The 27351-nt window shown below is 39.0% G+C and overlaps 1 protein-coding gene across 1 annotated transcript in view; it reads right to left on the reverse strand.

The window, feature by feature from the left end:
• Positions 1 to 23641, reverse strand: part of FAM107B (family with sequence similarity 107 member B) — a 200240-nt gene extending 176599 nt beyond the window's left edge. The window contains exons 1-2 of the mRNA XM_037510640.2: positions 23633 to 23641; positions 7454 to 7867 (exon numbers count right to left, since the gene is read on the reverse strand). Of these exons, the coding sequence (XP_037366537.1) occupies positions 7454 to 7864 (411 nt within the window). The 5' untranslated portion in view covers positions 7865 to 7867; positions 23633 to 23641. The remainder of the gene's footprint in view (positions 1 to 7453; positions 7868 to 23632) is intronic.
• Between the last annotated feature and the right edge of the window lie 3710 nt (positions 23642 to 27351).

Here is a 27351-nt window from a genome sequence, read left to right on the forward strand (position 1 = left end):
TGGTTTCACTTATAGGAGGAATGTAGGGGAACCAAATAAGGGATTAGGAAAAAAGAATAATTATAATAAATTAAAAAACAAAATTAACAGGGAACTATATATCAGACACATTCTGCAGGAAAGAGGGAGGCACAGTGATCAACATAGGGGAGGGAAAAGACAAGGGACTATGGTGATGGCACACGGGTGAATTGGTGGTGGGAATTTTACAGGGACTATACTCGAGAGGAGAAAGCATACATTGTACAAAAAGGAAGAATGATGTAATATATATATATATATATAAAATAATTTTTTAAAATACAGCATTTTTATTAAAAAATGAAGTTACAGAAAGAATGAGATAAACAGATTCCTCTGTTTTCTCCTGTTGCCATTGTGATGGTATCATTTTTTTGTATTATTAACATTCTATATTTTTTCCTGCAATGTTTAAAGTGCTGTATAAATAATCATTCTTCCCAATACACTATTAAAATCATTAAAAAAAAACTCTCCTTTTCCCTGTTTTGCAAACAGGGAAACAGAAGCATGAAGGGTTAGTTCCTACCATGCAGGAAATTCACCAAGAGGTCTAGAAAATGGACTAGAAAGACAGTTGAAAAAATTGCCTCCCCAGGCTGAGTTCATGCCAAGATAACTTTTCTGGGTCTTTTGTCTCAAACCTGAATAATAAAGAGTTGATTCTACAAAAGGAAAAATTATCTCGGCACCTACACCCTTATAAGGTCTTAAAGCATTTCATCTAGTTCTAAAGCAAATGGATCACAAAAAGAATGGCAAAACTATTGTAAACAAAGTTTAAGTGATAACAATATATGAAAGCTCAAGTTCCATAAACCTCTCCCCTAATTTTGATTTCATTGATTCATCCTTTAATTTACTTAATGATGGGAAAATGCCAGGCATTTTCCTGAATGCCACCTATAATAGATAAAAAGGAAAAAAAATACAGTTGCTGCCCTCAGGCTGCTCATAGTCTATTGCAAAAGCCAGACACATAGCTATTAATAGATGGTTTCCAGGCACTTCTGAATTAATCAGCCCTGAAGTCACCCTCCCTTGGGGCTTGCTTTTTAGTGACATAATACATTTTCATATTGTCTACGTTTAAGTAAGGTTTTCTTCGGTGGCTTAAAGAGGGAAATATTGGTCACTTTTGTACATGCTGAATTTGAGATGGCTGTTGAAACTGCCTGTAGATTTGACAGGGAGATTTGAGTCTGGATCACCCTTGTTAAAATAGTTTATATTTATTTTCGAATACCCTGGTGTAATGATTTTTAGTATATACCCTGTGGACAGATAGTTAGACTTGAATTACCTCCACAGCGTCCTCAACAAGCCTTGTGCTTTCATGCCTTCTTGCTCTGCCATGTTTAGATCATTTTCTTTTATTTATAAACTTGTCTTCTAATCGAAGGATGACAATAGAAGCTCCAAGCATACCATCATCACCTAAACATGTCCAAAGGCCAGTGTCCAGCATGAGTTCCTTAGGATTCCTTTTTGAAAGCAAAGAAAGTTTTGGAGTCTTACACTCAGGGGTAGTTAGTTAATATTTGAAGGAGGCTAATCAGGAGTTTGTATTCAGAGGTGGCTACAGCTAGGGCTTCAAATGAAGCTAGTCAAAACTGAATTGGGGGACTCACTTATTAGCATACCAGACTTAGAAATCATTTTCCACTTGTCATGTGAATAGTAGTTAAGTTACATAATTGATGAGCATTTTTGCCTTTAAAAAATGAAATAGGTGTTTTCCCTGCTATCCAACGTAGAACATTTCTATATACTTGGTACGACTTAGTAGGTTATTTTGGGGGGTTCTGGGAACACTAATATCATTCATTTATGTGGAAAAAATTTTGAACATTCCTATACTCCAAAAAATAAGCCAATAGGAAAGTTCTATTTTCAAGTAGAGGGGGAAACTTGTATAAGAATGTAGCAAGTTCAGAAATCCAACTCTTCCATGATAGTGCCCTGGATCTTAAGCTCTATTTGGTCCTGGACGCGCATATAACAGAGGACTCTTTCACTCCATTTGACTAGAAGATTAGCTGGTTTTGCCATTAGAGTATTATCCCATTCCTACATATCGCTATATTCATGAAAGGGACTACTATGCAAAATGGCAGAAGCCATGGGACTTCTCCAAGATATAGAATCCAGGAATCTGCTACTTTTTGAGCCTTCATGACAATAAATGTATGTGCCTGCAGCAGACTTCATGAGAGACTTTTTTATTGCGACATATCACCAAGGAGCAAGTTATGGGCAGACAGTTGCCCCTACCTGCATCTAATTTTTGGAGCTTACCAATATTTACTGGGCAAACTTTTTTTTTAAAGATTTATTTATTTATGCATACAAGAGCTAGGGTACAGGCCAGAGATGCGGGGGTTGAGAGAATTCACCAGAGACAGAGCAGGGAGAAGAACAGGCAGACAGACTGAAGACACTGCTGAGGAGAGCAGCAGGCAAGACAGGAGAGGTCTGCCACGCCATGTGAGTTTCTCCCTGGTCGGCCAGGAATAGAACCGGCGCTGCAGAGGCTGCAGACAGCTTCACAGTGCGGTGCTCAATCGTCTGCACCACCGGGGAGGCCCCATCATTTTTCATTTACCTGAAAATGGGGATGCCCTAAAACCAACTTCCTACCAAAAAAATTATAAACATTTCTCAGTTCAGGTCTTATACCCTTTGTAAAAACTACCCTTTCCTCTAATGGCCTCAAATTTCCAAACTCTCACCTCCTTTGGTGTGGAATTTCAAAACCAAGTGTGTCAACCTCATATTGGAAAAAGCGTTAACTTGATGGGCATTATTTTCTTTGGAAAGGAGGAAATGTGAGGGTAAAACTAAAGCAGATCATGTTAACAGATGTCCTTTGCTGGAAAAAAATCTCCAACTTCCCATAATCGATATAGCACATTTAATTTAATTAGCCCTTGCAGTTCCTGGAGTTCAAGAAAATTTAAAAATTCTAGCATAGCTATGAGTAGATAGTGGAATGCTTTTTAGCTGAAGTACAACTTCATGTTATATAATCAAGAGGAAGGACAAGAGCAGGTATTTTGGGAAAATGGTCTTGTTAATTAATTGGAATCTTCTTGTTGGCTCATCCTTGCTTAAAGACTCCAGACCATTGTTTATGAACAAAGCAAGCCCTACTCTTTTATTCACCACCTGTAACAATGAGGGCAAAGTATTAACTAGGTCATGGGAAGATTGCCATATTCTTTCTGATGAGCTAGAAATAGGTGCTACTTAAAAATAGGTGGACATTTTTCCTTTTCTATGTCTCCCCTCCAACATATCAATACCTACTTAGAAAATATTTATTATTCTTATTTGAATTGTAAATATAGGGGTAACCACAGTTGAAATGATGCTTTAAAATGTGATGAAATTGTATACTCATCTTTTATTTCTTAGTTTGGAATATATATGACCCTCAGCTCTAAAACGTCTGGAAAGTCTGCTTTTTGGCCATTCTTTGCAGTCCTTTATGGATGGCCTCCAATGTCAAAGCTGTACAATATAAATTTTCATGGTTTTATGAGGACCATTTATTTTATTTCATTGTAAGAGAGGCCAAAAAACTGTCTCTCTTTTCCAGTTGGGATGCAACTAAATATCTGGATTGGAAAATTCCTGTCTGAGGATACTAGGTTTATCATGCACTAACACACCACTATGTCTAAGATCTTTTGAAAGCAGAAACCTTGCATAAGAAATCATTAGCAATGCTTAAAAGGGAATGGGAGGTGATGCCCATTCATTTATTCAGATACTGTCCTTGTTTAGAGAAGAGGAACAATTAATGATTTTGCCAGGAAAGGGCCAACATTTGAAAATTGTTTTCTATTTTAATATAATTTTTATAACATATCTTTTGCCTAGCAGAGGGCTTCATTAATATTTGTTATTCTAATAACACAGAATTCTGTTCTCTTCTATTTGGGTCCATAAAAAGAGATTTCATTCTGAAAAAAAATTCAGGAAAACTGGTTTGTGCTAGAAAGTGGAAAAGTAACCCAGCAGAGTTGCTCCTTAAATAATAGGAATGCAGGGAGGGGTTGTAGATGTTTATACACACATTCACAATAGGTTTCTAAGCAGCTCTGACTTCTATAGATGACACACCCAAAGCTTGACTTCAAGACAACTTTAAGATGTTGAAAATAAACATCCTTTGTTTGAATGATTTTTCACCTATAAAGGTGAACTTCTCCAAGAATTTTTCTGTTAATAGTTATCTAGGAGTCTCCCCAACACCAAATTCCAATTAACATGGTCTTGTGTAGCTTCAAGAGCACAAAGCTAGAATCTGATTCTAACTAAAGAAGCTGAAACCTAATTAATTAAACTACCCCAAATCTTAAAGACTGTGCCAAGAAATGAGGAAGGATGGGCATGGAACCTAGATAAGGAAGATACAATAAGCAGTATTTGGGTATTGGTAGCCTGAGTTCACAGTTGCCCAAGGAAATCATTTTTTGACTGACTTGAGTTTCCCAGTCTGCTGGAGGGGTGACCCTGAAAGTGGAAATGAATCAGATGTTTAACTCCACTGAGTCCTAGTTTCCCCATCATTTAGAACAGTAAGAGGTGACTTCAAAGAGGCGATAAGGATACATTGTCCAGGATCTGTGGGCCACTGTGAGAACTTGCTTTTACTGTGAAGGTAATGAGGAATCACTGGAAGGCTCGGAGCAGAGGAATGATTGGGATTATCAGGAACTAACACCATAAAGAGGAGAAATATCAAATTAGCTATTCCATGTAAAGCACCAGGATCAGGAAAAAAAAACAAAGATGCTCATTTCTGTTTTTTCTAGGCAACACAGTATTGTTAAATAAGATTGGATAGTCCAGTAAGAGCAATTAGATAAGAAAAAAAAGCATCCCAATTGGAAGGAAAGAAGTAAAATTATCTCTTCATGTATGAAATAATCTTATACATACAAAACTATAGTTTTGTGTACACACATACACACACACATGCACATTAGACTTCACAAAATTATAGGAGACAAAACCCATGCACCAAAAAAAAAAAAAACCAAAACTCCATTTCTATACACTAACAATGAAAAATCTGAAAAGGAAATTGAGAACAATTCCATTTATAAGAGCATTGAAAAGATTAACATACTTTAATACACAACCTATGGGATGAAAGACTTGTACACTGTAAACTATGAAACATTATGGGAAAAAATAAAAGACACAAGTCAATGGAGGGACAAACTTTGTTTATGGATTTTAAGATTTAATGTTAAGATGTCAATGCTACTGAAAGCAATCTACAGATTAAATACAATCTCTCCCAAAATGCCAGTGACTTTTTTTTGCAGAAATGGAAAGACTAACCCTAAAATTCATAATCTCCTTTCCTGACTATTTTAAGACTGGGATGCTTACAATGACCTCTCAACTCCAGTTTTCTCAGCCCTAATCCACTCTATATGATGCTACCTATTTGTCTTCCCAGGATGAAATTCCAAGTATGTTGTTACTCTTCTAAAAATTCTCAAAGCTTCACCACTGCCTACTAATTACCACAGCATTCAAGACATCCCACTTTGGGCCTCAATCTATCTTTCCAAGTATCTCACCAACTTTATCCAATCTGATGAACCCATGCCTATGCTAAATTCTACACCCGTGGTTCTGGTTGTACAATTCCCTTTTATTGTAACATCGTCCCCTTTATCGTAGTCTTTAAAAAGCCTAATCCTCCTTCCAAACCAATCTCAAATTCTACCTCCCTTGCAATGTACCTTTCAGAAGACTTCAACTCTCCTATGAACTGTCTTTGTGTGTGTCTCTTTGGAAGACTTTCATCAGTGCTGCGTCCATGTTCAGATCTGCCTCACCTATGTAGCCAAGTGGACAATATATATGGATGTTTAATGATTAAATTTGAATACACATTTTACTTTAAGGCCCTGTGTCACATGTGCCATTAAAACAGAAAGATAAAATCAAATCAACTCTTTGTATTTGCTGCTATACTTAGCAACATAGGGCAGGCCCCAAGTTCCTGGCATCTTTACTGGACCAAAAAAAATCCAGCTCATTAAAACAATCCACCATCAGTTCCTTTAACAGGCAACAAATACACTTGGTCATGAAGCAGTCTCAGCTAACTTTAGTACAACTAAATATCTTACTTGGATATGGGTATAAACTGAAAATTGAACAACAAATATTTTGCTTTTCATTTATTCATTGTGGGATTTTGATTTAGTACTGTTAGGAAAAAAAAATTATTTTTGCCTTAGCAGAAGGTTGGGGAAATCCTCTTTACAATCTCAAAATAGAAGCATGTATGCGAATCAGCCAAGTTTCAACCACTTGATATAAACTTATAGAATGTCAAAAGAAATTGTTTTTTATTCCAATTAACCCAATCTAATAAATTTTAACCCAATCTTTGCTGTTGACTATTTCCATTGCTAATGAGGCTTCTTGGATTCAAGTTGCTGAATCAGATAAAAACTAGATAAGGAAAAGATAATTTTTTTAAACTCAGAATATCTTGGTAATGGATCTCCAAAGACCTCTTGGTTTTTTAAGTCTGGTTCTGAGTTACTTGGTCAGGAAGACAACAAAAAAATGTTCAAGGAATATATTTGGAAAACACCCTTCAGGACACCTTGCCTCCTTACTGCCTCCCAAATTGGGATGACCAAAAACTTTGAAGTGACTGTGCAACTAAATCCAATGAGAATATTCAACAATTAAAATTCAGTAATGCTCCCTCAAAGACAACAGATATGTTGTCAATATGTTACCTCTTAAAATATGTTACCTCATAAAATCATATATGTCAATATGTTACCTCTTAAAATCAGCAGCACCATTTTTTTCAAATAAATTCTGTCTCCTGTCTTTAAGTTTCAGAAAATCATCACCAAAACATTCAAGTTATGAATCGTTATGGAGATCAGTTCCTTTCTTTAGTGCTACACATATAGTGATCATCATTTCCAAATTTCCCCAGACTGCCTTGATATCATGTGATTCATCTTAAGTAAAAGCAGTTTCTTAAATACTATAATCAAACTTTTCTTATTCTGAGTTTTTTTCATATTAATAAATCACAAAGTAGTTTTTTTTTAAATGTTTCCCCCAGATTGTTCTACCGCTAATCTTTTATGGAGATACTGTTGGCTCAAAAGCACCATGATCAATTAGCTAAAGGTCAGTTTTGGTCATTGCTCAGGCTCCAGTACTTATTGTCATTGCCTCCCTTCACAGCCTTTGAGAACTTTTTGAGGATTTAAAGGACTACACATTTCCTCTCAGTGATAAGAGTTCCCTTCAATGTCTTATTCACTAATAATGTTAAACTATTTTGTTTCCCAAAGGCATTCACCAAGTGACCAGAATTCTCCTCTGACACCTTACCTTCTACACTAGCATTGGGAATACTCACCACTGGCATGTCAATAATTGATGGTCTAGGAATAGAAGTCTGAAAAGTAACTGCTTCACAGTCCAGTTTACCATCCAGAGACCCAGGCAAATCCTCAGGGGTCTCAGTCACCTGGACAACAGTGTGGTTACTTGCATTCCTTTTTGCACTGCCATTTCTCTCCAAATGGGTGCCAGAATCTTTCCTTTTCTCTGGAGGTCTTTCTTCCCCTTTCAGGTGACTTGAGTGTCGACCCACTTTGGCCATGGGCTGAACATAGACAGTAGAGTGAGTAACAGCCACACTGGGCTGTTCAAAGGGTGCATTCTCCCTCGTGTGCCCAAAACAGGTAAGCAGAGCTGAGCATGGAAATGGATGCATCCTCCTAGATGGAAACTTCAGTCTTCTGGCGAGCCTTGCTTTCCAAGTGGACATGATCTGTGGTGAAACATTGCAAAATTCAAAGAGGGAAAGAAAAATGCCCAGGGGTTCAGATCAGATCACCTCCAGTTTCCTTACAGTAATTATTTCCTTGCCTGAAGAGACAGCCTAGTGGTTGCCCCTAAGTAGAAGATTGGGAGATGGAATTCTCCTGAGAGTCACTCAGCAGCTAAACCCTTTGAGGAAGCGCCCTTCCCAGGTGATTTCACGCTCTTCCTTCCTGGATGCTGTCAGTGGCTAAAGAAAGCCATCTGTGAGGCATGTGGTTAGCTTGGATTACAGTCCCCAGGCAGGACAGACGCTTCAGTGAAAGGGAGTGCCAAGTCAATAGACAGTTGCTTCAGGTTACCTTGGAGGCATAAAGATAATGTAGCCTGATAGCATCCACCATAATAGCATCAGCCTGTGTATCAATAACATCATAACAAAAGTATATCCTTCTTCAGTTACCCCCTTCAAATATTTATTCCCCCACACAAAACAAAACCACCCAGTTATATATCACAAATGGAGACCCCCGAGAGGGTCCTCCACCCTGGCAAGTGTTTCTTTATTAAAATAGGAAGTAGATTTGAATCTTTTGTCTAGGGAGTTCCATGTTTGGACTTGATATCACAAAACTACTTTTCTGGATCTTTCCTGTCTTCCCCCAAACAAGTTTCCTGACTTCAGGATCCTTTAGCTAACTATAAATGAGAGTTTGTGAATTTGGTGTTTTACTATCCATGCTAAGTCCTTGATTCATTTTCAACAAGACAAAAACAACAACAACATGAACCATTAGCACTTATGTATGTGTGAATATGTGTTCTGTCTGCTACTATACCTGCATATTACTTAAATCTGGAAAATCCCCTTTTAAACACATAGTTTATTTTTTAACATTAATATGCTAATGGTAAATAATAGTAATAATAAATTATAACATTTTCTAAAACAAAATGCTCAAAATTGATATTTTTCCTTATCCAAGCATCTGCTGGAAACCTTAGAGAAATATTATACTATAATGGTTTTACCATTAATAGTAACTTTCAGGTCAAGATTTCAAGGTCTATTATCCATCTGTTTATGCTCTCCTTTAATTTAATGTCAAGATGTGCTTTTAAGCCCAGACAGGTGGTAGATATTATAGCACTAATCTCCATTTTCCAGGGGCAGAAACCTATTCTTTGAAATTTCAAGAGACTAACAGGAGGTTTTTACCAATGAGAAGGACTGGTTGAAACCCCAACCAGATCCCTGCTACCATGTCTGGTCTCTGAGCCTCATCAACCTAACAATTATCTGTTGACATGTTAGAATGGGCAGTCGTATCTATAATACATCATTCACAGAGTTAACTTGAGGAAGGCTGGAAACAGCATCAAATACTTTGTTTTAATCTTTAGCAAAATTGGAAACTGCATATAAAAAGTTGCCATTTACTTAGAGGCTAAGTAACTTTTCTAACTCAGCTATGCCTGACTCCCCAGTCTTAAGAGATCATTCCGTTTAAAATCCAAGTACAGGGCCTCCCTGGTGGCGACAGGGGTTAAACACAGCACTGTGAAGCTATCCGCAGCCTCTGCAGCATGAGTTCAATTCCCAGCTGATCAGGGAGGTACCCACATGGCACAGCAGACCTCTCCTGTCTCACCCACTGCTCCCCTCAGCACTTTATTTCAGTCAGTCTGCCTGTTCTGTTTCCTGTGCTGTCTCTGGTGAATCTTCTCACCCTCTGTACCTCTGACCTGTACCCCAGTTTTTGTATGCATTTAAAAAGAAGAAATAAATCAATAAAACCCAAGTACAAACAATGTAAATCCCTCACCTACATGGCAGCAGGAAGTCCGGGCCTTTAGCAGGCCCCTCACCATATTCCCCAGGACTGGGGGGTGGGGAGGCAGGGAGACTAAGTTTGTCTTTCCTCTGCCCCTGACCCCTTGCTAAAGCCCCCTCAGGAAAAATGACTCCGGAAGCCCCCCTCTCAAGACTCCTCCTCTTCAGTCCCTTCCATCCCAGCCCTCTCACTGTAGAGCTAGGGTGTAATTGTTATGGAGACTTCCTTGAAGGTTTGAGGACAACAGGAAGGAATTGAAGAGAAAAAACGGATTTCATCTTTTCATTCATGTCTTCATTACAGGTATTCATTTCGAATGTTTATCCTGCTCCCACTTTGCTTTTATGACAGATCTACATTAATACCTGTTTTCCACAGCAAAGAGAAATCTGAAGATAATTTTCGCTTTTACAACAGGCACAAAGCAGGAGAGTGATCAGCGTGGGTTTTATAGCACCCTGAGCAGCAGGAGGGGCTCTGCCCAGCTCCTTCTTGGGAACTTCTTTATACAGTCTGGGTGTGTATGCTACCATTCCTGCTTTTATTATATGGCAATGTGATTTAAAGTTTGGTGTTTTATTTTGTTATAGCTTGGTAGGTTATTTTGAGGATCTGGGAACACTCAAAAAATCTTCCACATAAATTAATAGTAATTGCTTTTTTTTGCTTTATGGTTTTTTAGCTTATGTATGAAAGTTTTCATAGGAATGGTCTACTGACTTTTGCATAGTGGTGGAAACCTGTATTTATTCATTTATGTGCCAAGTACTGTCTATGACTGGAGGGACAGCAGTTAACAATGCAGCTTTCAAGTGACTACATTTGGTAAGTTCCTGGATAAGACAGCTCCAAGTCCTTCCAAAAGGTATACCATCACTCGCTTCTTTGCCCAGACTACCTTATTTCCCCCAGGCATATCTGCAAAAGCACTAGCCAGAATGCCAGCTCTAGCCCACACAGAACTGTGACTTTTATAAACTGGTCTGGTAGTTAAGTCTAACCCAGTATAACAACATTAACAGATAATGGTATTGAGTATATTATCAGACAAAAACATCATCAAATTAAATCATTTAATTGTCTCACAACCTTAGCAGAAAGATGATATTAATTCTCTTTTCTTCCCATTACAAAAACAAGTCACAGAAACTTAAGTAACTTGCCCAGGGTCACAGAGTGAGAATCATGAATCCAAGCAGCCTGGTCCCAGAGTTCATGCTTTTAACTGCTCTACAATATCACCTTGCAAAAATACACACACTTCAAAGAAGAAATTTCCAACAACATTCAACCCAACACTCTACTTGTAGGAACTTATTCTACCGAAGTCTATGTGCATAGTGTTCATATCAGCAGTGTTTGGGGCCACAAAATTAAATGTTAATCAGTAGACAAGCTAATATATAAGAAACATGTATACAATTGATTATTATGCAGTTATTAACAAGACAGACATAGAGACTTCAGGTTTAATATGGTATTCTATTAAGCGTGTATATTTATGTCCTCCCCTTTCTAAGAAACCATTAAGATAATAGTAATGAATTTCTTTTAAAGGTTTATATTCACAACACTAAAGGGAATTGGAAAGAGGCCACTAATATACTGGAAAGCTCAACAATTTCCTATAGGACAAAAAGCAGATGAAAAAATATTAATTAATGAAAAATATAAAACAGAAAACCCACACATTGAGTAGAATTCCATCAAAGCTCTTGGCTTGGGTAACAAGTATAAAGGAACTTAGGAACTTGAGTAGGTCTGAAAATTGAAAGTCTGAATGTGAAAGTCAAAAGTTTCCTATACACTTTTCTGTCTACAGATAAGTTACAACATGAATAAATAAAATTATAAATGAATGAATCAATAATTAAAACTATGGTGTGAGATCAGAGTCTTATTTAAACTTATCTAACAAAGCTAATTAAACTAATTAATTAAATCAGTTATCTGAACAATTTAACAAGCTATCAAGTGAAATGGTAAGGGTAGCTAGTATGGATATCAATATCCAAAAATAAAGACCCTCTCATTTTTTATCTAGGTCCCAACTTAATAGCTGAGAACTCCCTGCATGTTCATTCACAGTGAAACAGTCAGTTAATGAATCCCACATTCAGAGCTCCCAATCTTCAGACTCCTCCCTCATGTAAAAAATGCAAATAGATAATAAGATATCACAAGACCTTTGAGAAGAATTGCATCATCAGTGATAACCACCAAGGGAAGCAAAGAAAAGATACTTGCAAGGAAGAATGAGGGCATGTCAGTTGGGTAGGCTACAGTATCTGCCATTCATAGTTTGCAATTAACAAGTTTGCAATTAACATAGCTGAACTCTGAGCAATGGGTGGAGAAGAAAGGGGGAGAATCCTTGGAATTTGATGCCAGTAACACTGTCTCTGAGCGCTGCCTGGGTGATGACAGGGATCCTAGAGAATTTGAAAACATTTTTTATTCTACCATGAAACCTGTTTACATAGCTATAATAATATAAATACTACTCACTATTTTTCAATGTTTAGAATTAATATACACACAATAGTTGCATCCTAGAGGCTTGCAAGCAAAATTAGTCCTCCAGATGTATTTTGTTTGGCTAGGAGCATTTAAAATAATTTATTACATTGCTGTTGGGTGACAATAGCACTGCTCTCTGTATCTTTTGCTCAGTTCACAAGTTTATGCAAACAGAACCCCAAGAAATCAAGTTTGTGGTCTAAAGTGTGTATTTATTACCTTTGGTGCCCAGCATCCTTTCCTTCTTTCTTTCAATGACCATGTGATTTTGTTTTGTTTTGTAAAATCCTTTCTGAGCTCCAGGCCTGGCTCCAGAGGGGTAGGTTAGGTGTCACCACACCCAAAGCCTCTGCTCATGGCAACAGGTTCAAGGATAGCATGAAAACACATGATTCCAATCAGAATGAATACCCAAATTTGACTACTTGGAAGACACTTTCTCTTCTTTCCACTGGATTTACTGGATTTAAACTTGAAAGAGTCAAAGACTAAAGCAGCTGCCAACACCTTGCCTCCTTGAAGGGAAAGTTTAGCCAGCATGGAAACAACACAAAGCAGATTTTAAAAGATGGAGAGAAACTAGGTCCTAGTAACACATTTGTATGAAACTTCATGGGAGGCTGCATCTTTCCCTAGACTTTGCTGTTAAGGTGATCAAATTTTCTTTCCTGTTTCTTTGGTATTAAATTGTCTGTCATTTGCTTCAAAAAGAATCAGATAATTAATATATGACCTGCAAATATCAGCAAAACACAAAAGACTTCATTATGATTACAGAATAGCAATGTTATTTGCCTTGACAAGAGAGACTGAGAGATTTCGAAAGAGGGATAGGTTACTGTGATAAGAGATGGAGAGGGAGTGATATAAATGGAAACTAGAATAAGTTTGCTAATATCTAGCTAGGTAGCTAGCTAGCTCCTTATATTCCAAAGACAAAAGACGTTTTCATGGTTATTGTAAGGAGAAATGGAGTATTAGGTATGGCATTTGAAGCTGCAGCGGTGATGATGTTAGGGGGAAATGATGTCCTGAGTTAATCCCATACAGGCTTTGTGGACTTCACCCCCACACCAGACTAAAGCCATCAAGACATTGGGAAAGACAAATCCCATCACCACCAAGGGAGGGTGGCTGGGACCTGAGGGTGGAGTTGGGCAGCCAGGTTGGATATAAAAACCAAACTCGTGGGCCTTGGGGTCTCTCTGGCTCACGATCGCTCGCCTCCTGGCTTCACTGCTCCTGGCTGGCGGCGAACTCTGAGAGCGTCATTTTGGGATTCCTGATCGGCGGATTGGGTAGGACTCATTTAAAACTTTGTCTCCCACTTTTCTCCAGAGCTGTACATTTCCTCATTTCCCCTTCCCTTGTAAATAAACCTTTTTTATTAACCTTTCACGTGTGCCTGCAGTAGAGCATTGATAAGTCCTTTTAAGCGCACGGGTGAGGACCCACAGTCAGGCACCCCGTTTTGTATCGGGGTTGCTCTACAACAATGAGAGGGGAATTGTATATAGAGATGGAGCAATATTGGGAGGAAACCCAGTATTTTAAGTAGCTAAATTTATCTTATTAAAAAATTAACAATGTTTAAAATTGATCAACAGGGCCTCCCCAGTGGCACAGCGCTTGAGCGCTGGGTTGCGAAGCTGCCCGCAGCCTCTGCAACGCCAGTTCGATCCCCGGCTGCTCCCCAGCCACTACAGGAGGGTCCCACATGGCGCGCAGACCTCTCCTGCCGCCCGCTGCTCCCCTCAGCAGTGTACTTCTGTCCTTCTGCCTGCTCTGCTCCCTGCCCTGGCTCTGGTGAATTCTCTCACCCTCCTGCGCTTCTAACTAAACCCAGTGCATGTATAAACAAACAAACAAACAAACAAACAAACAAATAAATAAAATACATGCCTCTTTAAAAAAAAATAAAATAAATAAAATTGATCAACAAATACATAGAAACAAACATATTAGTTAGCAGGATAGATCATCATCTGTATACCATGATGTCAACAGATAATATTTTGAATCAATCAGTTAACAGACACAAATATAAACTTTTTTTTTAATGAAAAGGAACTTCAACACAATTAGTAAACAATACAGGAAAGGCAAAGAGTATAGTTTCTATATCAAGCACCCAAAGTTACCTGTCCGCTCATGGGTAAAAGTCCACCCAAGCAGGATTGGCACAGAGCAAGGCCACAAAGCCTGCCACAAATCTAAAGCACCTTCTGGTGGGGACCCATAGGAAAAGGTCAGAAACAGCCAGACAAGTCTGGAAGGAAAAGAGCAAAATCAAAATCAAGACAAAAACCGCGATTGTCACCTCTCCATGAGTCTCACCCACATCTGTGTCAACCAATCCAAACATGTCTTCTTTAAATGTGGTACTACTACCTATCACAAAAACTACAGACAGAAGAGGTTGCCATTGGGGAACAGAGCCAGAGGTGAGGCAGTGAGGCAGAAGCTGACTCCTTTCTGTTATGAACACTTACCTACACTTCATACTCAGGTCACATGTGTGCCAGTGTTACTTTTTTTAAAAAAAGTAATGAAATGAATTTACATGTGACAATAGGGACACTATGGCAGTCATATTGATATGGGATAATCCTCATGCTTGGGAGGCCTGTTCAGCGGCTCAGGTGTGGAGGCAGAGCAGTCAAATGTAGATTTCATGAGGGTTTGTCAGGACAGCACTGCAAGATCAGATCATCCTGACATTGCCAAGCTTGGTGAGGAGAAAAAGGAGGAAGGAGAGAAGGAGAGAAAAAGGCCTGGAAGGAGAGAAGGAGGAATTTAAAAAGAGCAAAAAAATGAACTATATTCAAATGCTTGCTAAAATGATGAAACCAGCGAATGTGCTGAGGTATTATTTGCCTTCAGTTCTCCTGAGTCCCTTGTCACCATCTTCCATGGCATGTCCCTCTGTAACAGGGTGGTCCCCAGGAAAGGGGGAGGTTCCAGGTTCCCTGCCCCACCCAAGGGAGGGTGGAGCTGAGCAGGGAGAGGAGAAGCTGCAGAGGAGACTGAGGAAAGGAAGCAGGATGGAGCCAGAAGGAGACCTGGAGGAGGCGCATGGAGCCTAGAGACACGTGAAGAAACTGCGCTTGTCTTTTGGTCGTGGACTGGGTGACACAGATGTGGGTGAGACCCGTGGGGAGGTGACAATGGCAGCTTTTATCTTGATGTTGATTTTGCTCTTTTCTTTCCGGGCTTGTCCGGTTGTTTGTGACCCTTTTTTGTGGGTCCCCACTGGAAGATGCTTTAGACTTGGGGCCTTGCTCTGGGCCAATCCCATTTGGATGGAGTTTTACCCACGAGGGGATGGGTAACTTTGGGTTCTTGATTCAGAAACTAGATTCTTTGCCTTTCCTGTATTGTTTCCTAATTGTATTAAAGTTCCTTCCCATTAAAGTCTCATATGTTTTGTGTTGATGCGGCAGATGTCAGAACCCATTTAGAATAGGCAGGTTTGCGGGGTTTGGGCTGCCCCTTTCTCTGCCCTGTAACACCTCTACACCTCCCCATTACATAAGCCTCACACAGCACTCCTATCAGCCAATGCATGACAACATTACATCTGCTGAAAAAGCTCAATGCTATATATGTTTTAATCAGACACTTTCTTTTTGGTGAGTGAAATGTTCCAGACACATACCTTTAACAGTGAAATTTCAAACCATTAATAGATAGTGAGAAGTCAACTTGGGGTAGAATATTTAGCACCTATTAAACTGCTTATTAAATAAATGAAGATATAAAGATAAAGGTGCCAGAACAGACCCTGGACTGATGAGTTTGAGGGGCATAAGCAAACTTAGGTATGCTTTTCCCTCCCCCTACATTTTTCTCCCTAGGCACCAATATAGTGTTAAATCATCTCTGAGAAAATATTTATAAAGTGGCCAGGCATAAGGTCAGAGCACCACGCAGATGACCTAACTCTAACATCAAAGGAGGGCTCATGGGAAGCCCATGAGTCAAAGCTTGTGCATCTCCTGGAGCAAGCTCTTCCCCTCCCCCATTCTTTGAATACATTCTAGAGCTACATTTGCTCTTCCAAACACCTCAGTCTGGAGAGACTGCAAGGCAGTATCATTTGAATAGAAAAGCCCCCCACCCTGCTGTTTCTCCCGGAAACTAGACTGTAGCCAACTTCCGCTCTTTAGATCATAGAGCTAGGAAACCTGTTCCCTGGCCTTCTGTACCTGGGCAGGAAGAAGTGCTTCATCTGAAGCTGCCACGGTCACAAGTGCCCACCAGGAGGAGTGCCTGGTACACGGTCTGAAAGGTGCATCCTCTGACCTGGCCTGTTTGCTGCCTGCTTTTGGGGCCCTGGACTGCTGGGTCCAGCCAGTGGAAAGCTCGGGAGAATCTGCAAGAAGGACTCAGAAGGGGTCATCACTCTGCACGGAGAGACAGGAAGAGAGTGGGACTTCCCAGTGTTGGTGCCTTATACCTAAAGTGCAATAAGCAGGGAAATAAGAGCTTTCCCTATTAAGAAATAGGAATGGTTGTTATCTTACCTCCTGGGATTACCAGTGACAGCTATCTCTTAGTTTTGCTTATCTGCATTTTCTACATTTTCTACAATGAACATGTATTCCTTTTATCAAGAGGGTGGGGGAAGGAAAATATTCTTCAAATTTCTCCCACATCATGCACTGGGGAATATTAGTTCATTTGATCCTCACACAATTCTGTAATGTAGGGAAGCCCACGTTACCATTCTTAGTTTGCAAATAATGAAACTCACACCCAAATATACATCATTCTGTAGTGGATTATGGATAAGGAAGCAAATTGGTACTATAGGCAAGTTCTCTTTTGATACATGTTCCCTCCCTTTAGCAGGTACAGGCACCCACTGCCCTCAACCACTCTCAAACTCCTCCCTGCTCCCCTGACCTATCAACTACCCCTCAACTCCCACACACCTGGGGGCCTGCTAAAGTTTGCTACTCATTGTTCAGTCATCCGGGAAAGGCAGAGAGCCCTTTACTCTGAGACTTGTGACCCAAACCCAAATCAGGAAGCAGCAACAGAGTGTCCTGTTTTCTCTTGCTTATAGCTTCTCCAAAGAGAGGAGTCAGAGACTAGAAGTTAACTAGTTTGCTAAATACTGCAGAGCTAGCAAGTGGCATGGTTATCACACAAATCTGGCCTTCTAACAGTGGAGCCCTTTCGGTTAATCACTAGATTACTGCCCACTAGTGAAACAGTCAAAATTCATTCAAAATAATGCAGGTGTGGAACCTTCAGCTAGTCCAAGATCTCTTGATCTGCACTAACCAGTTGATTCGGATGCACCAAGAGCAAGGAGACAGCCAATGTAGATGGGGGATTAGTTGCACCCAAAAGAATTAAGCAAGCATACTGAGGACAGTGGGAGCCAGATTTCTCCCTGTTGAAGAATGGAGGTACAGATACAGGGAAGGGAAGACCAGAATAACTCATTTGATATTGGGTTGTATTTAGAGGAATTGGCATACGGGGTTTCCAACATAAACAGTGATGGACATAGATCATGTATATACATGTGTATAGAGCTCTATGTGCTGAGAGCACCTGGAATCAACAGTACCTGGTAGCATTAGCGTGGAGCACTTTTAATGCCTAAATGTTGACGTCTCAATACTCTCAACTAAAAGGAACTAGAGCCTCTGGAGATGTTAACCTTCATTCCAGAGCTGCAGCAGGGAAAATATCAGCGGACCCAGCAATTTCTTATGGCAACAAGTAAGGCAGTTCACCACATATGGAGGGGGACTGTCAAAAGTAACGGAGCTTGAAAAGGCTCTTACTGTGCAATTCTGGACCTGTTTGAGCATCACAGTAAATAATGGATTGTCCATCAAAGTAATGATGGATTGTAACTCATGCAAAAATGGATGAACTCATTCACAGGAATCCAGGAATCCATATTGACATAAATAAGTAAGAATGGAGAGGTCCACCTCATAGTAGAATTCCAACTAATAAGTGTAGAAGCAGTGATAGCATAATTATTTACCAAACATCTTAATAATAATTGGGTCTGACAAGATGCATTCATGGATGATAAATTAATGGATAAAGCTTTAGGAAGAAACAGATATTTATGGTCTTAAACTGTCCCCCCTTCAAAATACTTATTAGCATCTTAATGATTATTTATTAATACTTTTTAAGCACTTGCTAATTAACTTTAATATGGAGAAGCCTGACAGACCTCATCTTGACCAAATGATGAAAGCCAACACCAGTAATAGGTTAAAACAACATTATGTACTTACTGATACTATGCACTGAGAAGAATATATCATCCTTTCTTTGAAATATCATGACCAAACAGAAACTATCCCAAATGAAGGGATATTTTTCAAGGAAACTGGTTTCTACACTTCAAAAACGTCAGGGTTACAAAAGATAAGGAAGGACTAAATAAATTGTTATAGGTTAAAGATGACTAAAGACACATACTATGTGCAAAGCAGGATTCTGGGGCTTATGAGGGATGTCATTGGGACAATCAGAGAAATTTGAGGAGGGATCTTTGGCTTAGAATGATAGTATGGTGTTAATGTTTATTTCCTCATGTGAATGCGCATCCTGTGGCTATACAGGAAATATATTTCAAGGAAATATGTATTGAAGAATTTAGATGTAATGGAGAATCACATCTTCCACAACATACTTTCAAATTGTTGAGAAAAAATAATATAAATAAAAGGTGATGTAAAATATGGTAGAGTTTTCATAATTGATGACTTTGTGAAACGATGTATAAGATTTCTCTATTTTTCTCAAAGTGAAATTTTTCTGTACATTTAAAATTATTTGAAAGTTAAAGTTATCCCAAAATAAATATGTGATAAAATTCAATGGCAACTTTCCTAAAATAAATAATACATACATATATGGGGAGAGAGAAAGAGACGGGAAAGAGAGAGAGGCATTACTTGAGATATATTTCTATGCTTATACACATACATGGGTTTTGTGCTGTTTTTAAAATGGGATCATATTATACAAACTGTTCTGAAAGCTGCTTTTTTCACTTAAAAATACATCAGTGTGGGCCTCCTCTGTGGCGCAGCAGGTTGAGCGCAAAGCTATGAAGCTGTCCACAGCCTCTGCAGTGCAGGTTCGATCCTGGCTGGCTGCAGAGCTACCACATGGTGCAGCAGATCTCTCCTGTCTCGCTTGCTGCTCCCCTCAGCAGTGTATTTTAGTCAGTCTGCCTGTTCTGTTCCCCGCTCTGTCTCTGCTGAATCCTTTCATTCCCCGCACATCTGACCTGTACCTTGGTTCTTGTATGTATAAATAAATAAATCTTAAAAAAAAATCAGTGATCTTTTAAAATTAGTACAGATAAATCTGCCTCAATCTTCTAGTTGCTGCATAGAATTGCCTTATACTGACAACATTTTAAAACTGACCCCTCTTCAGAAGATATTTAAATTGCTGCCTGGTATCCTTTAAAATATTTTTCTTTTTTTTTTAATTTTTTTTTTCATTTATGCATACAAGAACTGGGGTGTAGGCCAGAGGTGCGGGGGTGAGAGGACTCATCAGACACAGAGTGAAGAGAGTCGAACAAGCAGATCTACTGAAATATACTGCTGAGGGGAGCAGAAGGCAAGAAAGGAGAGGTCTGCTGCGCTTTGTGGATTAGCTCCCCGGTGGAGGATCAAATTCACGCTGCCCCAGTGGCTGGCAATAGCTTGATAGCACTGAGACTTTAACCCCTGCTGCCACCAGGGAGGCCCTATTTTCTTTTTAAACTTTTACCACTAGATAAGACTATAAAAGTCAGCATGTGAACTACTGCCTGTCACAAGAAGAAAAAAAAATCCTCAGACTTGGGTTACCCAAGCCTTGAAAAGAATGATAACTTCAAAAAAAGTTTTATCAATGGACAAAAGCAATAAGACCTTTCAATGGGGTTTGAGTTTTCCATATGCCTACTCTCTAACCATGCAACATGACCAATTTTCAAGGTATCTACTCATCTTATTTCTTTCAAATAATCTGCTTATTTTTTTATTTTATTTTCATTGAGGAGGCCTCTTTGCCAGCTTACTCAAGAATGGGCATTATAATTTGCCCCCTTAAGCTACAACTATGGATATATTAACAGCATGCTTGCATACCATACTATCATTCTAAGCCAAAGATGTAGAATTACACAGGTATAGTCATAATCAGCAAACGCAGAATCAGAGAAAATAATTTTGTTTGCTGTGTGTGTTGCTAAAGAACAATTCTCCCTTGATCTACTCCTTCAAATAGGTTTCAGGATATGTGTCATTACCAGAGTAAAGTGCGAGACGCATTCCATGAAAGAAGGCAAGCTCCCCAAAGTTAAATGGGGCTTGGTCAGAGCCCTTTGTGGTGCCACCACCCTGCCAACACTCTGGCAGACATTAAGTACAGTAGGAGCAGAAGTTGGGCCAGAACAAGCCTTGGACATTTCTCTTGCAAAACTAGCAATCACTGGAAATACAAGGGTTGCTTTATGTACATAAACAGAAAGCAAGCTTGTATGTGGTTATTTTTGTGAGGCCTTTGATTTTTACAGTGGAGCCAGTGAGGCTAAAAGGAAAGGTATCCTGGGAGTGCCTGCCTGACCATTTCCTAGGAGGTGACCCAGTCATCAGAGTCATGATTTTAGGAATGAAATCTTATAAATCCCAAAATCACCATCATCTTCTATGTAAACCATAAGTGACGATCACTTTAAAATATGTTAAATTATCGGGGCCTCCCTGGTGGTGCAAGGGGTTAAGACGCAACCTATGAGGCTGTCTGCCATCTCTGCAACACGAGTTGATCCCCGGCCGGCCAGGAAGCAACCCACATGGTGCAGCAGACCTCTCCTGTCTCGCCTGATGCTCCCCTCAGAAATACAGCAGTGTATTTCTGTAGATCTGCCTGTTCTATTCCCTGTTCTGTCTCTGGTGAATCCTCTCATGCCCCAACACCTCTGGCCTGTTCCTCAGCTCCTGTATGCATAAATGGATAAATCTTTAAAAAAAAATTTAATTATCAATTTATTGTCATCCTTACAGCTGAGAGGAAAATCCACTTGAGTTAACTGCCACACACTTAAGGGACCTTTTGTTTTTGTAATTTCATATTTACTACAGAGGCTTAGGTTTAAAATTCCAGCACAAGTAGGTTTTTAATCAAAGCACATCCATATTGCAAATTTCCCCCTCCCTCCAGGAAAGATATATATATATATATATACAAGAAATGTGTTCTAAGAATCATAGTTTAGTTGCAAATGATTAATATTAGTATGAAAACGGGGGAAAAATCAACCCTTATACTTTCTAACAATTTAAACTCATTTGTTTAAATTTAATTAAGTTCAAATGTTTAAAGCAACTTGAAAATAAAAAATGCAGTTTTACATTATAGTATGCTTTCTTTTTTGCCTATTAGAAAAAGGAAGATAGAGGGACAAATCACTAATGGTCAAACCAATTTGAATAAGTCATAATTTCGAAGTTCTTCATCTGAGGTTGCTGAATTTCAAGAGTTTAACAGGCATTCTAGAAATAGGCTCATGAGTAAATTTCCCAGGCATTTCCAGAGAACTGGTAGATGTGGCTACAACAAAAAGATCATGAACATCCTTTGCCATGCTTTTTGTTGTTGATTAAGACAGTTGACCTGAATTCTCCAGCATCACATATGATGCAATGACAATTGAGTGTAATAGAATGGAAGGCCACTCCAGCAATATTGAGTCACTCCAAATAAAAGTGATAGCTCACTACTGACCACAGAAGCCATCCTAGAAAACATTATATTAATTATCAAATTACAGTCACTTAGGTTATTTTTATTTGACTATTTCTTATAATCCCTTTAAGAACTGTGTCATGAGTTATAAGTGAGCCTGCTTCCCAAAGATCACTTCAAAGTCACTAGTTTCCAGATCACCAAATTTTATCACCCCTGAACTTTTCAGCCTAAAGTCATATCTAATCCAGAAGTGAGGTGACCTCTATCCATTTCCTGGCCAGGAGGGCAAGTCACTAAATGTTAATTCAACCTCCCTTCCTCATCTGTAAAATGGGCTAATATTCAACATTCCTTCACATAGAATGCTACAATATATTAAAACTTAAAGAAAAATGTCATTCAGGGGCCTCCCTGGTAGCGCAGGGGTTAAACACAGCGCAGGGGTTAAACACAAGCTATCGCCAGCCACTGCAGCACGAATTTGATCCCCACTGGCCAGGGAGCAACCCACATGGTGCAGCAGACCTCTCCTGCCTCCCCTGCTGCTCCCCTTAGCAGTGTATTTCTATAGATCTGCTTGTTCTGCTCCCCACTCTCTCTAGTGAATCCTCTCATTCACCCCACCCACCCCACACCCACCCCTGCCACCTCTGGCCTATACCCCAGTTCTTGTATGCATAAATAAATAAATATTTTTTAAAAATGTCATTCAAATTCAACTAATGTCTACTAAGATGCCTGCCCTGTGCCAGGCACTCTTATCTATTTTACTTATATTTTCCACTTAATCATCACTATAACCCAGTTAGAGAGACATAATTAGTTACATCCCAAGATGAAGAACTGAAGGCCAGAAAAGTTGAATGATTCTTCTCAGATAGCACAACTAGCTATAAGCAAACCCAGGCTTCAAACTCTACTTCAGGGTTCTGTTTTATTATTTCCACTTCTATCTTTGTATATTCAAGATCCTATCACATAATAAGGTTTTCCAACAGAATCAGACATTTGGAAACCACCAATAAATTGTATTCAAGAAAGCAAAGGAAACTGCAAAAGTCATTTGCATAGTCTGGGTCTAAGCCAGGTTTTTGAGCACTTACAGGCAAAGATCAAGATGCTGTGACACTGAACCATCTTATGAAGCAAAAATTTATGTATATAAATATAATCTGGAAAAAAGAAAACTCTGGACTCCCTTTCAAAAGAAACAACATGCTGATTTAGGATTGAGGAAAAATAAAGATATCTGGGAACTAAATATTTGACTGACAGTGGACGACTGAAAAATGAGGGCAATAGCTGAACTGGGGATATATATACCCAGTCTTAGATAATATGCAGCAAGGTGAGCAAATTCACTGCCTGCTAGAAACTGCCCAGCTAAGACTCCTCAGAATGTATTTATAAATGCTCTGTCACTAAGGCACCAACATTTGATCTGTTCTTTCCAAAATGGGTTTTAAAAAATTCAAAAGGAAAAAGCCAAGAGCCCTGTAAACAACAGTTTCTGCAACTGATGGTAAGCACTGCAGCCACAGAGACATCAGAGTTGGTCATAAAGTGCAAACGGACTTTCAGGATGACGAGAGAGGATGGGGTGGGGGCTATAGAAAGGAGCAGGCACTCCTTCAGTTTCTTGGCTGTCATGACCAGAAGAGGAGAAGCCACACCTGACCTACCTGCTTGGTAGGAAGACGACAGGATGAGCACGTTTCCACGGTGGAGCTTGAATATTTACCGTGCACCACGCCTCTGGAAGGTGTGTGACCTGCAGAAAGAAGTGTGGCACCGAATCCTAATTTTCTGAGGCCACAGGTGCTTTCCCACCCCTTTCTGGGAGCGGATCTGTGTATGGGGCACGAGCCTGTGGGAGGAAGAGATTTTTATCAAAGAAAGACCAGCGTGTTAATTAATGATTGATAACACCTAGATTAGAGCCGCCAGAGAATTACGGTGCCACAATCTCTTATCCCGCGATTCAGACATCCAAAAGGCTCTGAAAATGAAAAGTTCATTTTTGCAACTCACTTGGCAAACAAAAACCGACCTGGATTCATGGGAGGTGTTAAAGGGTACTGCCTCAAGGCCTTAAGGGGTTATGAAAAGTTTAGTGTATGCGCCAGACTGTCGTTCCAGAATCTGAAAAGTCATCATTTCCAGAATTCAAAAACTGTGAATTCTAGATCTGAGTAATTTGGCCGTGAACTGTGGACCTGTATTCAATGTCTTTACGTGTTCTTATTCTTTTTTTTTTTCTGTGGATTAATGCATTGCTTGCACAGTATAATCACTAATCCATGCTATCTTAATAAGCAAGTATACAATCATAGAAAATATCCCAGACCATGTTAACTTGCAAGGTCAGCCACCAAGATTTGCAAGAGCACAACTGCACAGGTTGAGCTTCTGACACTAAGAAACTATCAGCCCTGGGAGGGAGCTGTCAGAATCATAGGCAGAGCATCTACCTGTATCCTAGAGTATCAAGGACAGTCTCCCACAAAACTCACCAGAGAAGCTTCAGAACTGACCTGGGCCTCTCCTTGCCCTCTCCACCCAGAGACTGGCATAATTAGCCAGGGATATGGCCTGGTTTTTAGTTGTCAAAATTCCCCCAAGTGCTTCCAATGTGAAGCCACAACTACGAACCACTGGGCAAATTCACCTTTCAAGTGTGAGTCTTAAAACTGATCCATGTCATCTACATCCAGCATCCTTATCTCTGTCAATTACCACATTGAAATTTTTAATTCATCAGTGTAACACATTAAAATTTTAATTTAAATTCTGATGAGCTTTAGAAATTCACTTGTTGTATCTGCACAATCTCCACCTTCTTGAAAATTTTGTCAGTGAAAACCATACCCAAAAAAATCTTAGTACATTTTGTTCTTTCTCTTTTCTATTGATTTCATTTTGTGTACAGAATGAGAGGAGGGGGGAGGGAGAGGAAGAGAATTATTCTTAGGAGAATAATAACTTGATGCAATTAAGTTTCTAATTTTAATTCCTTGTTACTCCTACAAATGTTAGGTCCCTACACTAACACAAAAAGAAAAAAAAAACTAAAATAAGTGACACTAATAAAAAAAAGTTTCTAAACTTAAAATGAGAACAGGTCCAGGAGGACGTCTCTGTTGATGGAATTGTTTTATTTCAAACACTGTGAAAGAACAGGCACCTGAACAATCATTTCTTCTGGGTAAGGATAAAAAATCTCACAGGCATCTGCTTAGGAAAGACACCAAGAGTTGCTCACACCCACAGATAGGGCCGCTCAATCACAGAATGGCTCTGCTTATTTTTAGGAATCTGCTAATCAAGTATTTTCTTGTCCTTTGTGCCAATTAATTTGGTTTGAATTTAATACTTTTTTGGTGGAATGCAAATGACAATTTATCCATAGGCAAATGGAAAACTACCACTTCTAAGTTGTGCTCTGTTATATACAGTCCCCATGTGTATTTAGATATCAATTAAGGAGCTTCTGATTGGGGGTCTTAAAATCTAGCATAGACCAGGAATAATATCTGTGCCAGACCATTACTGTTTAAATGGAAGTTTTTAGCTCAGACTATTATCACAAGATCTGACTTCTTGTGTTTTGAATTTTGGATAAACATACACACAAATGCACATGTTTGCACATGTGTTCACACACAATGAGCCAGGAAGTAATTTAAAATAAGAATAAAATAGAAAAGCAGTAGCCACTTCTTGTCAAACCAAAAAAAAAAAAAAAAAAAAGGAAACACATAACTGCCCACATTTATGAAAGATGCAAACAGCGAGGAGGAAGAATTATTTAGGGGGTTATAATGATGATCCATAGCAAGGAGATCCCTTGCAGCTAGATTTGGCGTGTAATTGAGTTCTGGTCAATGACATATGAGCAGATTATGAGTGGGAAATGGGTGTAGGGGTTGAGGTTTGGGGGTAGAAGGGAGGGAAAACTACTTTAAAAAGCTGACCCTGCTTAGAGGCAGGTCTTTTCATACCTGCCTCCCTCTAGAAGAAAAAGTTCCATATTTGGACCATGGATGAAGAATGGAATCCACCATTAAGGCATGAGTGAAAAAGGTAAGAGCTGAGTCCCAAAGAACTTCATGTATTGCCATACTACTCTGTACTGGTTATTCTTTTATATAAGAATAAAGTCCTATGTGTTTGTTATTGTTTGGTTGTTGTTGTTGTTGTTAGAATTTTATCAGAAACCCAACTGACTGAGATGGCAAAAGAGAAAAATCAATCACAGGATCCATGCCTCAGGTTCTTGCTACTCAAAGTTCGGTCCCTGAAAGAATAGTGTGAGCATTACCCTGGGAGCTTGTTGAAAATGCAGAACCTCAGGTCCTACCTTGGACACACTGAAACAGAATCTAAATTTTAACAAGATCTCCAGGTGATTTGTATGCTTATTTTGAAAAGTTTGAGGAGCACTGACTAAGAATAAATGCCCTTTAAGAAACTAGACTAAACAGCATAGATTTGAATGACCTGCTGAGCAGAGTTCCTATTACCCAGTTTTATCCCTGAAAATATGACACTGAAAAATCTGACCTGATTTTGAGATCCAACATCAAATTTCACTATAGGCTCAAACTGCACTAAAGAAAAACAATATAAAGATTATAAATAGTAAAAAAAAAAAAATCTGGGCTTTTAAAAGATATCATTCAAAGTAAAATAAGGTGCTTTACACATAATGATCAAGTTTCCAAAATCCAGAAACAAATAACCCTTTCGGCCATTCATTGCACCAAAGCTTTTTAATCCTCGTTTCAAAGTTACTAACCAGTAAGTCTCTGACAAGTTCTGTGATATTCTAACTGCCCAACTGAACATTCATTTACCAATGCAACATGTAAGAATGAAAATTACATTTTCAACATATACTGTGAGTTTGAAAAATTTCTCCTAAACTCCCCAAAAGGACTCTCAATCCATAAATGCAATTCCTTAAATGAAAAAGAGGTTTTGGATTGATTAATTTCTTTAGCAGTTTTTCAAGATCTAATCTATATACAATAAAATGTCCAGGTCTTAGTTATACTACTGAATAGGCTTAATAATTGTATTTACTCATGTAACCTACTACCCCAATCAAGCTATAAGGTTGATTGTTTCCTATCACCCCAGAAAGCTTTGTGGTGGTCATTCCCTTCTCCATGTGCCACTCAGAAGCGATCACTTCTACAATGGATTTTTTATTCTTATGTGGCCGGAAAATGGAACCCAAAATGATTTGACAATTTAACTCTTATAAAATAGCATGAACAATCATAAAGCTCCATGTTGCCTATAAGTACTCAATATGCTTCAGTCTTCTATCAAAAACTTGTCTAATGTGTGCCAGAAAAGAATGAAAAAGACTTTCAATTTGTTTCAATCAACAATG

This window comes from Talpa occidentalis, unplaced genomic scaffold, assembly GCF_014898055.3.
Source record: "Talpa occidentalis isolate TD23 unplaced genomic scaffold, MPIMG_talOcc4v2.1 talOcc4.14, whole genome shotgun sequence".
Lineage (NCBI taxonomy): Eukaryota > Metazoa > Chordata > Mammalia > Eulipotyphla > Talpidae > Talpa > Talpa occidentalis.